At 41.9% G+C, this 14,534-nt stretch overlaps 1 protein-coding gene across 1 annotated transcript; it reads left to right on the top strand.

Moving 5' to 3' along the window:
- Positions 1–1,132: 1,132 nt before the first annotated feature.
- On the top strand, positions 1,133–2,715 carry LOC147453259 (uncharacterized). Its single transcript, XM_086519127.1, has 2 exons — positions 1,133–1,900; positions 1,975–2,715. The coding sequence occupies exons 1-2, from the start codon at positions 1,258–1,260 to the stop codon at positions 2,133–2,135; spliced, it is 804 nt and encodes a 267-aa protein (XP_086375253.1). The 5' UTR covers positions 1,133–1,257; the 3' UTR covers positions 2,136–2,715.
- The last annotated feature ends 11,819 nt before the right edge of the window (positions 2,716–14,534 follow it).

The following is a 14,534-nucleotide window of genomic DNA, read 5'->3' as shown; positions in this document are numbered from 1 at the left end:
AGCATGTGTTGTACTAAGTGAGGGACTAGTTTGGGAAAGAAGATAGAGGTAGATGAGTGTGGAATGCTGAAAAAGAGGCGTCATAAATCTAGTGACAACATGAATTTTGAGATGCAACAAGAGTGAGGTGGGAGGGAAAGCTGGCCTCGTCACTAATTGACACCTTCCTGGGAGGTGGGATTAATGACCCACATTAGGCGTTGCGAGGCGGAGGGCCGTTCGATTGCCGTTTGAACTAGGTGTGAACCAAGAGTGAACTCGGGAGGTATGTGCACCACAAAGGACTCGGTTCGACGTGAACTAAGTGTGAGCTTCGTGTGAACTTGGAAGGGTATGCACACCACACCAAATTTGGTGTAAACTCAATATGAACTCGGTGTGAACTTTGTGTAAACTAGATGTGAACTTGATCGCGTTGCCGTGATCTATAACCTTACGACACACATACCTTTCAACGGAAGCGCGATAGCTTAGTTGTTTTAGTCAATTTGAACGAGGAGAGGGTAGCGGGTTCAAGGCCCGAAACCGAAAAAGTGGGAATCTTTTGCATTCCTTAGGCAATCCAATGGTCACAATCAACCGGTGATTGTGAGCCATTAATCCCACCTCCCAAAAGGAGGTGTCAATTAGTGACAAGGCTCCTACACCCCATTCTCCCCCTAATGACTCCTTCATTGTAGGTCTTTGTCTTTTCTAAGAGCTTTCAAATGCGTATGCGCAGGCTTTGAATTCACGACTAATCACTTGTGAGGCATATGTTGTATCCACTCCATCCCTGTGCAACATTTTGACCTATGGCACCAATAAACATGTTATATGCTTTGTAAACTCAAACTAGCATTAGCTTGAGTCCACAAATCTTGTATCAGTACAATGTTGTGTCTACCTGATAGAGATTCGGACCTCGTTTATTGCGAAGCTAGGAGTTGTCACTTAAGACTGTGTGCTCTTCCGTGGTGGTGAGATTGCACATGATCCCCAAAATGGGAGTGGGAATTGATCCCCTCCTGCCCATGCCCGTGTGAGATAGTGAGGAGGGTGGATGGTGGACCCACCCAAATTACATTTTCGGTGCACTTGTGACCTCACCCAAAGTTCAAACTACAAGTTTTGTGAAATGCCGATGAAAAAGTCTCCCTTTCTGTCCTTCAAACTTACAAAAGCTAACTGCGCTAATGCAAAAGTCTTCTCCTGCATAAGTTTGAAATGATGATGGCTACTACTTCCTTCTGAAAGCCTGTGGAGTGTAGGGCGGTCATGGCGGATCCCAGCATTCTAGTTGAATGGCAAGAAAGTGAGGACTCCATTGATGCAACAGAAGCGATTCAGAGTCCCGCCATTATCGAGTCCCAGCAGGAGATCTGCAGCAGAGAGTTTGGCTTCAACCTCAAAGACCTGCTCGAGAAGCTGAACGATGTCAAAAAGCAGTCCATGGATCTAGAGGTCAACATCTCGTACCTCGCCCGTCGCCATGCCAACGACCCTACCACCGATGTGCGTGACTATGGCAGCTTCTTCATGCAGGAAATGCTTGCCATCAGCCGCCTTGCCTCCGACAACATCACAAATGCCTTCATCTCCATGCATTGCACCCTGTTAAAGAACATGCAGGCAGAGATCGAAGAGCTCCGCAGAGAGCTTGCATCTTCGAAAGCTGCCCTTGAATCACTGGAGATGGAGAAGGAGGGCCTCGCAGAGGCTGCACAGCGGCAACATGAGAGTGACAAGGCGCTTCTTGAGGCTTCTCTTCGGGATGAGTTGCAGACATGTCAGATCTGCCATGAAAACCCTAGAAATGCTGTCATCTTGCCCTGCTTCCATGGCCAGTACTGTGGGGATTGCCTTCATGAATACCAAAAAAACAATCAGGCTTGCCCCACTTGCAGAGGCGTCATCCGAGGTACACATCCTTACATTGCATGATGAAACTTCAGATGTACATATGATATCATCTGCATCAAACTGCCTTCACAGTGTTTGCAGAGGCGTCGGCCGAGGTGTGCATGTTTACATTGCATGATGAAACTCAAGATGGACATAGCTATCATCTTGCATCAGAGACTGCCGTCATAATTTCAAACATTTGTGCACATGGCCGGTGCATCGGAATTTTTTGTACAAATGCCATTGCTTGACCTTGTCAACAAGGGACTCAATAACATACACAGGGCTTGTTAGGGACATTCATATGTATGTGGAGTACGTGGAGTACCAAAAGAAGTTTTTTTCACACTTCCCCCATGTGGGAAAAAAGGGTCTTTCCCCATTGTTTTCCCTTTAGTGCTCAACATTTGAGCTAGGTGCTGTTAGTAGGGACAGAGGGCCAAATCCAGACAACTTCTTACCGCTGATTGCACCTTGCTAGGTATGCGGTCCCTCCCTGTTGTAGCTCTTGACATCAAATCTACAGATTAGGAATTATTGTGGGAGGTGGGAATTTCAATGGAAAATTACGAATTTGCCAAAAATGTATTGTCTAGAATGTCAAGACTTAAAGAATCTCCTCAATCTTCACCTTGCCCTTTTCAATGTCAGACTTTTCTTGACACTTCTTCTTTTCTTGCTGGAGTATTCAACAAGCTTTCTTCAAGGGTCCTTTCTTTTGGCAGTGGTAGCATTCAACATCCTGCAAATCTTAGTTTATGCTCCTCTTTTCGAGAAAAGAAGAAAACTACTTTTGAATTCTAAAATAAAGAACACATAGTTTGTCCACTATGACACTATGCGTCAATCCTTGGCACCATCATGTATATGTACAAAACATACATATTTCCTTTATTGGGAAAGTTTTCATGTATTGTGTAAGTAGATTTTGAAGCAACATTGCATTTTTCAATATGAGAATAAACTTTTTTAGCATAATCCAAGTAGTAGATGCTTAATAAGCCTCGGGTTTCTAACAATTGTGCTTAAAACACTTGTTGAAAAGTGTATTTTCTCAAGGCAAAAAAGTGTTTCTTATATCTCAAGGCAAACATGTTCAGGAAAGATGACTCTCATCTCTTATTTTACATACAATGTCTTCTGGCACTCGCAAGGGTTTTTCTTCTCCAACAAGGTTCACAACCATTGTGAAAAATGATCCAAAATCTCTGAAGTGTGGAGATAGCAACACAACCACTCAACCAACGGCATTGGAAACCATGATCATGACATACTTGGTATCATTGCAAGAGACCGTAAACAAACAAGGTGAAGACTTACAGGCACTTGCAATGGAGAATGACACGCTAAGGGTACTTATGGTTAAGAATGAGAATCTCAAGAGGACACTCGAGATACTAAACATCATGTTTGATGTAACTTGAAGAGGAAGTCGAGGAATGTAAACACTCTCTTGTGGACTTGAATGCTTTGAAGGAGTGTATGAGTAAAGTAAAGAATGACCATGTATTGAAAGAGGAAAAATTTGACACCATGAGCTTGGATGTATGCGACATGAAAAATATATGCACAAACAAGTTTTGGGCTGATGTATGTGGTAATAATGTGATTCCTAATTCCTCCTTCATGTAAGACATGGCTCAAACAAAGAATGTTGAAAATGTGGATGAGGAGGAGTTAAAGGAATAAGAGCGATGTTCCAAGAACATTGTTATTCATGGAATTTTCGAAGAGAAGTTAGAGACGCTTCCTTCTCTTGCCATTATTATCGAAGATTTTTTCAAAACTCATTTTGACATGTCCGGAGTTATGGTCTATGGAGCACATAGAGTGGGTAAGCAAGGAGCTCCTCACTCGGGTGAATGGCCAATTGTATGCACCATGCCGGATGAGACTAAACGAAAGATTATCCTTGATAATAATTGGATCTATTTGAGGGATACAAAATATTTTGTATTTGAAGATCGTATTATTAAGCAACAAAATATGCGTCGCAAGACATATGGAGAAAATAATAAGAAAAACAAGGAGATTACTAATGAAGAAACTGTGTCCAAGGATGTTACGTGCATATCTAACCTTGTGTGCATGTGGACAAGCTACTTCATGACAAGGGTTCAATCAGCTTAGCTTAGGAAGCGTTCTGACACTTTTGTGAGTCTGTTCGCAAATCGTGCATGTCCAAATACTTAGAGTAGATGCATATCCTCTGGTTGCGCACAACATGATCCTCAACATTACCATCAGATTCCATCAGATTCCATCAGGAGCATTTTATAGTGTACAGAACCAAATTTTCCTATTTTAGCAAATTTTCACTTATTATTAATAAGTGACTTTGTTGGAAAACTGGGTAGGGAAATTCTAGCAAGGTAATATATAAGAAACCTAGTGCTAGCACTTTTTGGCAGGAGAGACAGCAGATACCACTTGAAGTGTACCTTCTCAGCAAGACGGCCAGAGGACCTAATGTTTTCAAGCCACCAAGACCAACCAACTTTTTCTCAACAAATGCAGATCAGCCCCAAGGTTTTGCACTTCCTGATCAGCCTAGTGACAACAGATTCCTTAGCGTTTTTACAGCAAGACATCAAATCAGCCATAGCGTTTTTGGAGTTGCAGATCATCTAGCGTTTTGCAGTTCCTTGGCGACAGATTCAGCCCTAGCTTCAACGTTTTCAGTTTTCAACAGTTAGACACCGCAGAGCAGCCCCAAACCTCGTAGAACTCACCTTCCCGCAGCAGATCCTCTCTGCACGGTTAAATCAGCCATAGTTTTCAGATTTAGTCCGCTATTCGTAGATTTCAACATTTGCATTTTCAGCACGTCATCGTCGCATCGTCCTCATCGCCGTCGTCACCGACATAGAGTTAGAATTCAGTAGATACAAGATTTGTAGATTTTAGCCTTTAGCGTTTTCAGATTTCAGTCCGCCTCGTGGCCGTCCTCATCGTCGTCGACATCGTCGGCAAGACCATTGCGTTTAGACCATTATACTAGATTTGTGCAATCAATAGCATAGACTTCTCTCACCATCGAGAGAAGGACTGGAGGGTTTGACAACATTTTGGTGTCGTATTCTTCTCTGTCTATATCCTAGTCTTAGCACCTTCATTTATAATGTTTGCCCACTTTGTTTGTGATCATTTGTACTCTCTCACTACAGAAACGGAAGGCTCTCCCTTCCGTAAGTAAAAGGAACCTTGAGCACAGCTCGGAGCACTATCTTGAGCAAAGTTCAATGTTCACGTCTGCTGCAGCTTACATTGGTGTCAGAGCTTTGGTAGTGTTCTGTATCACTTAAGGAAAGAACCACAATAACTATCGTTTGCTTGTTGCGGTCGTACGTAACGCAAGTTCATTTGGGCGTGTCGATTTCTAATCGTGTTTTTGAAGAGTGACAGGAAACCCAAGAAAGAAGGGCTTGTCCAGCCTCTGTCACAAGGCGGGCACCACGTGCGAATAGAAAAGGATAGACTGAACAGACTTTTAGCACTTCAATAACAACTGAACTGAGAGAGAGAGAGAGAGAGAGAGAGAGAGAGAGAGAGAGAGAGAGAGAGAGAGAGAGAGATTTTATTATCGTCCTCGGAGGTCAAATATGACCTATGGGACCAAAGTTACATGTGATGTAGTATGTGTATGGCTGATGAGTGACTCTCGATGCTCCAAAATTGTAGTGATGAGAGTCGCAATGGAGAGCCCACTTTTTGGCTGGGAGAGGAAAGTGTGTAGGTCTAAGTTATGGCTGAAAATGTGAGAGAAGCAAGTTTGGATGTGATCAAAAGCTGAGCACTCTAGTAGTGTGTGGTACTCAGACTCTCGAACTTGCAGTGAGCATAATGTGCACAATCGATTTGACTCTTCTCCATTGCCCCAACGCCCTATCTCGCATCGAAGGAAATGGGAGCTAAGCAGAATTGCTGCCATAGTGCGTATCACGGACAAGGGAATAGGCTCAAGCATGTAAGTGTGAGTACGGTTTCCTCTCTCAGCGAAGAACATGGTTTTGTAGTTGGGGGCAATATAGGTGGTGTAATGTATGAAGCGTGACCCACCGGATTTCTCCCAAGCCGTAATACATTGGCGTTGTAGAAAAGCTTCATTCACTTGAGAGTCAATTGAAGCATCATGTATCAAGTGTAATGCATCCCATCTCCCAAACCACTTCTTTATGTCTTGCATCCATCCCGTGCTCAAGATCTTGCTTTTATGCGTCTTTTGAACTTTTTTGCTTGCTTCCCATGCAATTGTAGGAAGTCGATGTGAGGGGTTTTGACGCATCTTTATCATGTACTCCACAACCCTTTCCATGCCCATAACCTCAATTGGAAGAGATCCTGACTCAAGAAGTAGGAGCATATATGGTGTTTGTGTCTTAACTTGGAGAAAGTTTATAAGAAAACGCTTTTGGACATTTTCAAACTCTTTCCAAGTAGACTTTGAGATGCTCCCGCCCCACACTTCAACTCCATAAAGAAGAACCGGTGTTACCAATGCATCAAAAAGATACTTCTTGAGAACCCAACACTTGATGTTTCCCGCATTACACATGTTCTCAAATGCATAATATGCTCTCTTTCCCGCTTCCAAACGACGCATAGCACATTCATGCCACTTGTGATTGGATGGAACCTCAGGGCCAAGGTACTTAAAGCTCTCAACAACTTCAAGTGTCTCATTGTTGTACACAATGCATGGCTTCTCCTTATGGTTGGTTTTCACAAGCATAACCTTTGTTTTGGATTCATTTACAATCAGCCCACTATGCAAGCAAAAGTTCTCAAGGACAACCATAAGCTTTTGTGCATCTTCTAAAGTGTGTGCTAGAAGCACTACATCATCCGCATACAACAAAAGCATGATTACCGCATTGCAAATAGTGACCTCTTCAATGCCTTCTTCTTGCATAAAGTCAAGTACCATTTGTTCCAATTGATCGATGCATAGACCAAAGAGAGTTGGTGACAATGGACATCCTTGTTTAACCCCAATAGTGATTACAAAAATTTCTGAAATTTCTCTTCCCATGCGCAATTGACAAATCACCTTCTCATAGATTCGAGAAACCGCAAGCATAAACTCACTTGGCACTTGGAGTTCTTCCATCCTTCTCCACAAATTGTTACGTGGAATCATATCAAAGGCTTTCTTAAAGTCCACAAAACAACAATACAATCTCTTGCCTTTCAACCGACTTTCCTCCATGAGAACACGAAGAGTGACAAGATGATCAATGGTGCTATGGCATCGACGAAAACCCGCTTGTCCCTTTGCACGCTTGTCATTCTCTTCAACCCAATCACTCAATTTCATCTCCATTATGCAATTTCATCTCCATTATGCACCCAATTAACTTTGCCATAAGAGACCCAATCATTATAGTCCAGTAGTTGCTTACATTCTTTACATCCCCTTCTTTATGCAAAGGCTTAACCCAATTAGTACTCCAATCATAAGGCATACCATGTTGAAGTGCAAGGTTGAACATATCACACATCCACTCATGGGTAAAATCTCCCGTCCATTTGATCATCTCCGGCTTGATACCTTGAAGATCTTCCGCTTTGCGAGTGGCCAACTTTTCAAGCCCACCCCATACATCCTCAATAGTAAAAAAAGACGGCATACATGGGAGTGAACCATAAAATGGCATTTTTTCAGTATTTTCTTGCTCATATAGATGCCTACAATGTGTGTACATATCCACTAGACTCAAGTTACCAAAATTCTCAACCCGCTTGCCTCTCAAGTTTCTCCAAAACCTTCCACATGCATGTGCCTTTTCTTGGACTTGAAATTCTTGTTGCTTTACTTCCCATCTTCTTCTCTTCTTTTGAATCAATGCCTTGTATGTATGCAAATGACTTTGATAGTTGTCTTTGTCCATAGTTGCATCAAGCTTTATCAAGGACTTTCGAGCATCTTGACATTCTTTATCAAACCACCTTTTGCGTGATCTATCTTTGTTGATACCATGGAGATGCTTTATGGCAAAGCATTCTTCCGCACAAGAACAAATAGCTTTCTTGAAAGCTTCCCATTTAGTTTCCAATGGTGCATCACATTGAAGCTTTGTCATCCATAATTTTTGCTCAACCATTTCAATGTACATTGGTGCCCGTTTGAAATCCATACATAGTGATAACTTCTCTTTCCTTTGGCTGAGATTATCATGCTTAGTTGCTTCTCCACATGAAAGGTCAATACATAAGGTACGATGGTCGGATTCCGGGGTCCATTGACCAAACATAAAACTCTTTATGCGATACATGATGGCTTCAGAGAGTAGCATATAGTCAATCACACTATCCCCATTATGTCTCCTACATGTAAATCCATTGGTTCCACTCCACAAAGATACACCATTGGCAATGAGCATACCCGTGCTATTACACATGTGTAAAAGTAACTTTCCATAGTGATCCGGCTCTTTCTCATCCATTGAAGTACGATCATACAAGTGAACTTCCTCCAACTCCCTTGAAATGTATGGCATATCAAATTGTTGAGTATCATGTTGCAATGTTTTTGTGCGAGCATTCATATCCCCAAATACAATAACATCACCTTCACCTTTGAAATAAGCAATGTCCTCTTCCAAATCAGAAAATGGTTGATCTCTATCCATGCAAGCATAAAAGGGAGAATCATGATGAGGAATGTAGCAACCGGCTACAAAAATGGGTGCTCTTTTTGGTGTCATAATTTTCAGCCATACATAACGTTTGTACTTGTCATCTTTCACAATTGATACAAAATCTTCCAATCCTTTCTTAACCATACATGCTAACCCTCCTTGTCCTCTTCGTTGCTTGAGATTCTTTGACCACATCAATGAATGTACATTGTAATCCTCCAAGCCGTTAATCCTTTGTGTATCATGCTCCCAAGTTTCAACAAGAAGTACAACATCGGCTTTGCTTTTTAGTTCATCAATGCCAACCCCCGCATTCCATGGGTATCCATTACAATTCCAAAAGCATATTTTCAATTGTAACTCGGTCTCATAGGTCACGCATCCCTATTTGCTTGAGAGACTTGCCTCCTCTTTGGGCACATTTTCTTCATGAGAGATCTCCTTGTTTTTATTATTCTTTTCCTCATATGCCTTGCGACGCATATTTTGTTGCTTAATAAATGACTGTTTTGGCTGCGTTTTAATGGGCTAGGGTGCTGAGGGGGTACTGCTGAGAAGTTGCCTTTTGAGCGGGAAGCTCCTGTTGCCTCTTCTGCCAGAAAGTGCTAACTTGGGTTTGCTTATATATTAACTTAGCAAAATTGCCCTACCTCCTTTTGTTGGAAAGTCACTTAAAAATAATAAGTGAAAATACAAAAAATAGGGAAAATAGGCTAAATGCACTCGAAAATTCCCCTAACTGAATCTGATGGATTCTGAAGGGAATACTGATGATCATGCTGTGTGCAACGAGAGGATATGCATCTACACTAAGTACTGGGCATGCACGATCTACAAATAGACTTACAAAAGTGCCAGATCACTTCTAAATCTAGACTGACTGGATTGATTGAACCATTGTCGTGCTGTAGCTTGTCCACGGACACATAGGGTTGGATGTGTCACGTGACATCCCCTCCTTTTCAAAGTGAGGTACTGGTACCGAACTGTATGGCATCGAGGGAGATCGCCAATAACATCCGGAATCCAGGAAGGGACTCTTCGCCGGCCCACTCTGATGTGTGGGTCGTGCGGTACTTGAACTTCATAAAGGTCTGCAACACTTGCTTCTTTGGGCCGCGCCGAAAGAGACAAAGTCTTCTTCAATGCTTCAACTTTGTCGAGAGTCCTGCTTCTTTCTTCTTCAAGAATCTCCATGGCTGAAAATTCCTGAAACCATTTCCAAGACAAAACCATGAACACACCCATTCCATGTAAAGTGTGTGGAAAAAATCTTGTCTTCCTCAAAGACTGTGCATGCAATGTAGATGAACAAAGAAACGGAGTGACAAACCGTTCATCAAACACATACAAACAATGAGATCGAATCTTTCTCTTTGGATCTAGAGCAATCAACTGTGGCAATTCATAATGGAAATGCCCATGCTTGGTGCTCATACTTTCATGGGTTCGTTCGAAAACTGTGTCATGCCAAGGAAGAGACATGGAATGTGACTTCCTTGAATGCATACTTTTCAGCTTTTCATGAACAATCCGCATACATTCGTGCTCATTCATGAGAGAAACGTGCTCAACATACAATATGTCATACGTAGGAAAAGGGATCACATAAAGATGCGGACTAAAATACAGGAAATGATCACGAATGAAACACTCGAGCAATGCGTGCATATCAATCATGCGAACACATAATACTTCCTGTGAGGGTTCTTTGGACCTAGGCTCGAGAGCCAAGATCGGTTCTTCCTGAATGATCGAATTGTCTTGTGGGGGTTCTTTGGACCTCGACTCGAAAGCCAAGATCCATTAGGAAATTTCGGAGGTCATTTGGAGAGCCTTCTAAGAAAATGTATTTTTTGCACTCTCTCTCTAGAAAAAATGGCAAATAATAGAGGTGGGTCTTTCATGGTAAAAGTTCAAAAAGTGTACTTTAAGTAGATTCCTTACTCTTCTGAACATTCGTTCGTAATGATTGAGGGATAATCTTCTTTTCAGTTGTATTGAATGAACCTCGTCAATATGGAGGGAATGAGGCTAACATGGAGGGACGAAGGCGCATCCACTATTCACTTTCCATTAAACCTAAACATTTGGCTAATGGCGCACTCCTCAAATGGCACAAATGTTACGCAGAAACGAGCCAAATATCACCTTCACATTGATTTGGACAATGAGTACCAACCATTGATTAAGCGTAGTAAAAGAAACACACATATACCTCCCGTATCCATAGACACGCTCAGAGCTCAGGGAGCTAAACACATAGATATTTGGACGAGAGGCTCTCTCTACCCTAAGAATCCAATGACTAATGCATCTCCACCGTTTGTCAATCCTACAAGCTTATTGACCTTTGCTGGTGATGGAGAAAAGGGCCTTCTGGGTTATTGTAAATCTCTTACAAGGGAAGCTGAAACTTATAAGGGCATTCTCCAAGCTCAACAATGTGAGATTGTTCGTCTTTCACATTTACATTCTCTAGATCAGGTTACCATTTTGCAACACAAAACAGACGTACAGGAACTGAAAGGAAAGGTACGAAGTTGTCAAATGAAGGACATCATCTTGGGTGGTCGTACCCGAAAGAAGAAATTGCGCAATCTTGAAACATTGCAGGTTGCATCCGGAGGTCTCAAGAAAAGAATCCGAGCATTAAGGTGATGCTTCTTGGTTGGCTACATTGTCTTAGTTAACTAATCTTTTTGTTTTTTCTTGTTATGCATTGTTTTCATGTGCCTAAATAGTGTTAGTGAAGTAAATTTTCTGTTATTTACTTATGCGTTGTCTTCATGTAGAGATTCAATCTATCCTGACAAGGAAAACATTGACCCCAAAGCCAATACAGGAAAGAGATTGAAGCCACTTATAAGTAGAAGCCTGGCAGCAGATATAGTACATGACAAGAAGTTTAAGGTCCTACAACGAAATGTAGTGGACCACTTTATTTCAGAGAACTCAGTGCCTGCAAAAGAGATACAAGGCACACTTGATTCACTTGGTGTAAGCAAAAGAGGATATTCGGCTATACAAAAATCTGTTTCATCCATCTTTGTTAAGAAGGGTATAAAATCCAAACTTTTACCATCAGCCTCAAGTGTTTGGAAAGAGAGGCTTCAGCTTAACGAGGCACAGGGAGACTATCTTGGACAGCCCTTTCATATTAAAGCAACTTACAGTGGCCATGGAGCAAACATGGCATATGATGAGTTCAATAATATTTTTATGGACCTGCAGATGTTACAGAAGAGAATGGTGGAGTTTTACAACATCACATTTGAAGAGTCACGAGGGGTATTACATTTTGTGTTAAAACTGGATGAGTGTGAGTTTGTTAAAGAGAAAAAGCTAGAGCGTGTTACTATTACTTTAATGAATAGAGCCCTTTCAAAGTGTCCCAGTGATGATCCTTTGTATTTTAGTGTTCAATCAGAATCTAACATATGGTGGCTTGGTGCGTTTGAGGTAAGCGAGATTCTCAGGTAAGCTCAAATGTTCACATCTACTTAAGTCTCATTTATTTTGTGTTGCAGGTAAAGAAAGAAGATCATGAGATTCTATATTGGGTGTTCCATCGAACTAATATTTCGGAGGTGATTGATCAACAGACTAACCAGGGAGAGGTACTACGTCTAGATGGAAGGGGAGACTTTCAAGTTTAGTGGCATCTTGCAGGTGACCTCAAAACATTAAAGTGCATGTATAATTGTGGAATGGGTGCAATGGCAAAGTCACCGTGTTTGTTCTGCATGGAGCGTGCAAAGGTCATGGACCCACAGTGGTGGAGAAAAGCTCCAACACGTCACATTGAGGACCCTTCTTTTCGACCGGTTTTGAAAATACCACTTGTGAATGTCCACATCTGTACAATGCATACCCTTTGTAGAATTGTGGAGAAATTGGTCTACTTATATATCGGGTTTGCTTGGAAAATTAAGAACTCAGCAGAGCAACAAGTAGCCCTGCAATGCTTAGAATTGGTACTGTCGGATATGGGCCTTAATGGTGGAAATGTGAAAATCCAGCGGGATGAAAAGAGATCAACTGCTGAGAAGGATGTCCCATGCAAACCATCCATCGGTGGGGTGAAAGCATGGAGGTTTTTATCTAAACCCCAAGGAATAGGAGATCCGAAGCTAACAAAACATGGAAAAATATATAACACATCTTATGTTAGCAAGGTAGAGTATCAGAGCTAGAAAAAGCTACATATTGCAGTCAAAGACCAAGAACCAACTACTCGTAACGCGAAGGCTGAGGTTTGGCGATCAATAGACATCCTATTTTTGATGTGCGACAAAGATGACTGGTCACAAGGTGATATGAACAAGTTCAAGGAGAATCTCAACCTTCTCAAAAAACCATTCAAGACAGCATGGACAGACACCCAGATTACTCACTACATGGTATTATGGTGTATTTGATTCTCTTTTATGTGCAACTATGTGAGTGTAAAACATTCTAACTAATCTGTTTTCATATCTAGCACATCATTTTCAATCATTTACCATATTTTATACAAAAGTATAGGAACCCGACAATATGGAATACCCAAGGGATGGAAAAGTCTCATTACATGGCGAGAAATGCTTATTTCAGGCACACACACGACATGGTGGCTCTCGAATCAAGGCTAACAGTTTGAGAGAACTATTTGAATGGTTCTATCGTAGAATCATTCATCGAATGCAGGCAAAAGAAGTCTTGGCCTCTTCAACAACAACACAAGCCATCAGACATTTACAACAACAAAAAGTTAAAATCTCAATGGCATACAACAACTCCAGTGCTAGTGAAAGTCAACGAAGGTGGAGAGAGACAATGGTGTATGTGAACCACAAGTGGAGAAAGATACTCTGAGTGGATGACATTGTATAAAATTTATGTAATACATGATCTTATACAATTACTACTTGAAGTGTATCAAGATTTTGAAGGTTCAATTTTGTTTTTTGGCACATCACCCTTGTAACGAATCATGAGATGTTTGTCATTCTGTAAAAGTTCATCTGGGTTTTGTCTACCAAGAGCTAGTGCCATTGCTGTGTAAGTGTAGTAATACGCTGCCCGACCACCTGTATAGCCCGAGCAGTAACCAAAACAATCTCTAGCAAACACTTTGTCCACAAGAATGACTTTATCTACACTTTTGGGCAGCATGGGTCCACCCAAGAAGCGTGACAATGTCTTTAACGTGTAAGTTTCTATTGAACCCTCTTGTGACATGGAATTGTGAATAGAGAGAAGACCAGAAAAAACGTGGAGAAGAGAGGAGGAACAGCCGCAGGTGTGTTTTTGGGATTTTCGGAGCCTGTTTTGGCCGTAAACTGCTCATCCGAGGTCGGATTTGAGCACTTTGACATTGTAGACTGGGGTTTTGGGCCGTTCCGGACGCGATGGCCCTGTCTATTTTGCCAAATTCCTCACTCTTTTTCTGCTGTTTTTCTGTGTAAGTTTCTCCTATGAGCGAAGTTTCTGCTCTAGTTTGTGATTGTATCTGGTATCTTTTACCCATATTGTGTGAGCTGTTTGCCCCATTGGTGTTGGCCCAAGCTCATTTGTATCTAAACATCAGAAATTCTCCTCTTTTGAGCTGAGTTTTTTGGATGTGTGTGTGTGTGTGTGTGTCTGTGTGGAGTGGGCAAGTGGATAGTCTCTTTCCTCTCACTCCAGAGGTGTGTTCCTTGTCTCGACCAGGTGTGTTGTGTAAGCCGAGTGGTGCCCCATAGTGTGTGTGTGTATCTTCCCAAGAGTGTGTGTCGGGTCGTTATAGAGGCACTGTGTGTGTTTTCATCCCGCTCACATTCTTTTGGCGCCCCCACGGAGGATCTTCTTCGAGTACCTTCTGCTTCGAGCTTTAAGCTTCGAGGTTCGGGATTACAGATTACAGGTTACAGGTTACAGGTTACAGGTTACAGGGACATGTATAGGTACAAGTGATTCACACAGGTAAAGGTAGCTGGAGTACAGTGATATACTAGCAGTGATGTCACTTGCAGTTGTTGTGGGTAT

The sequence above is a fragment of the Adiantum capillus-veneris genome, chromosome 8 (genome assembly GCF_014529385.1).
Source record: "Adiantum capillus-veneris isolate H3 chromosome 8, ASM1452938v2, whole genome shotgun sequence".
In the NCBI taxonomy this organism is placed as follows: Eukaryota; Viridiplantae; Streptophyta; class Polypodiopsida; order Polypodiales; family Pteridaceae; genus Adiantum; species Adiantum capillus-veneris.
Note: the sequence above shows the minus strand (reverse complement) of the source record. Positions and strands in the feature narration are given on the sequence as shown.

What these genes read in the sequence shown, in the direction of transcription:
- LOC147453259 (XM_086519127.1), top strand. Translation starts at nt 1,258, where the DNA reads ATGGCGGATCCCAGCATTCTAGTTGAATGGCAAGAAAGTGAGGACTCC. An exon ending in TTGCAGAGGCGTCATCCGAG is followed by an intron (nt 1,901 to 1,974) that starts GTACACATCCTT and finishes CTGCCTTCACAG; the next exon opens with TGTTTGCAGAGGCGTCGGCC.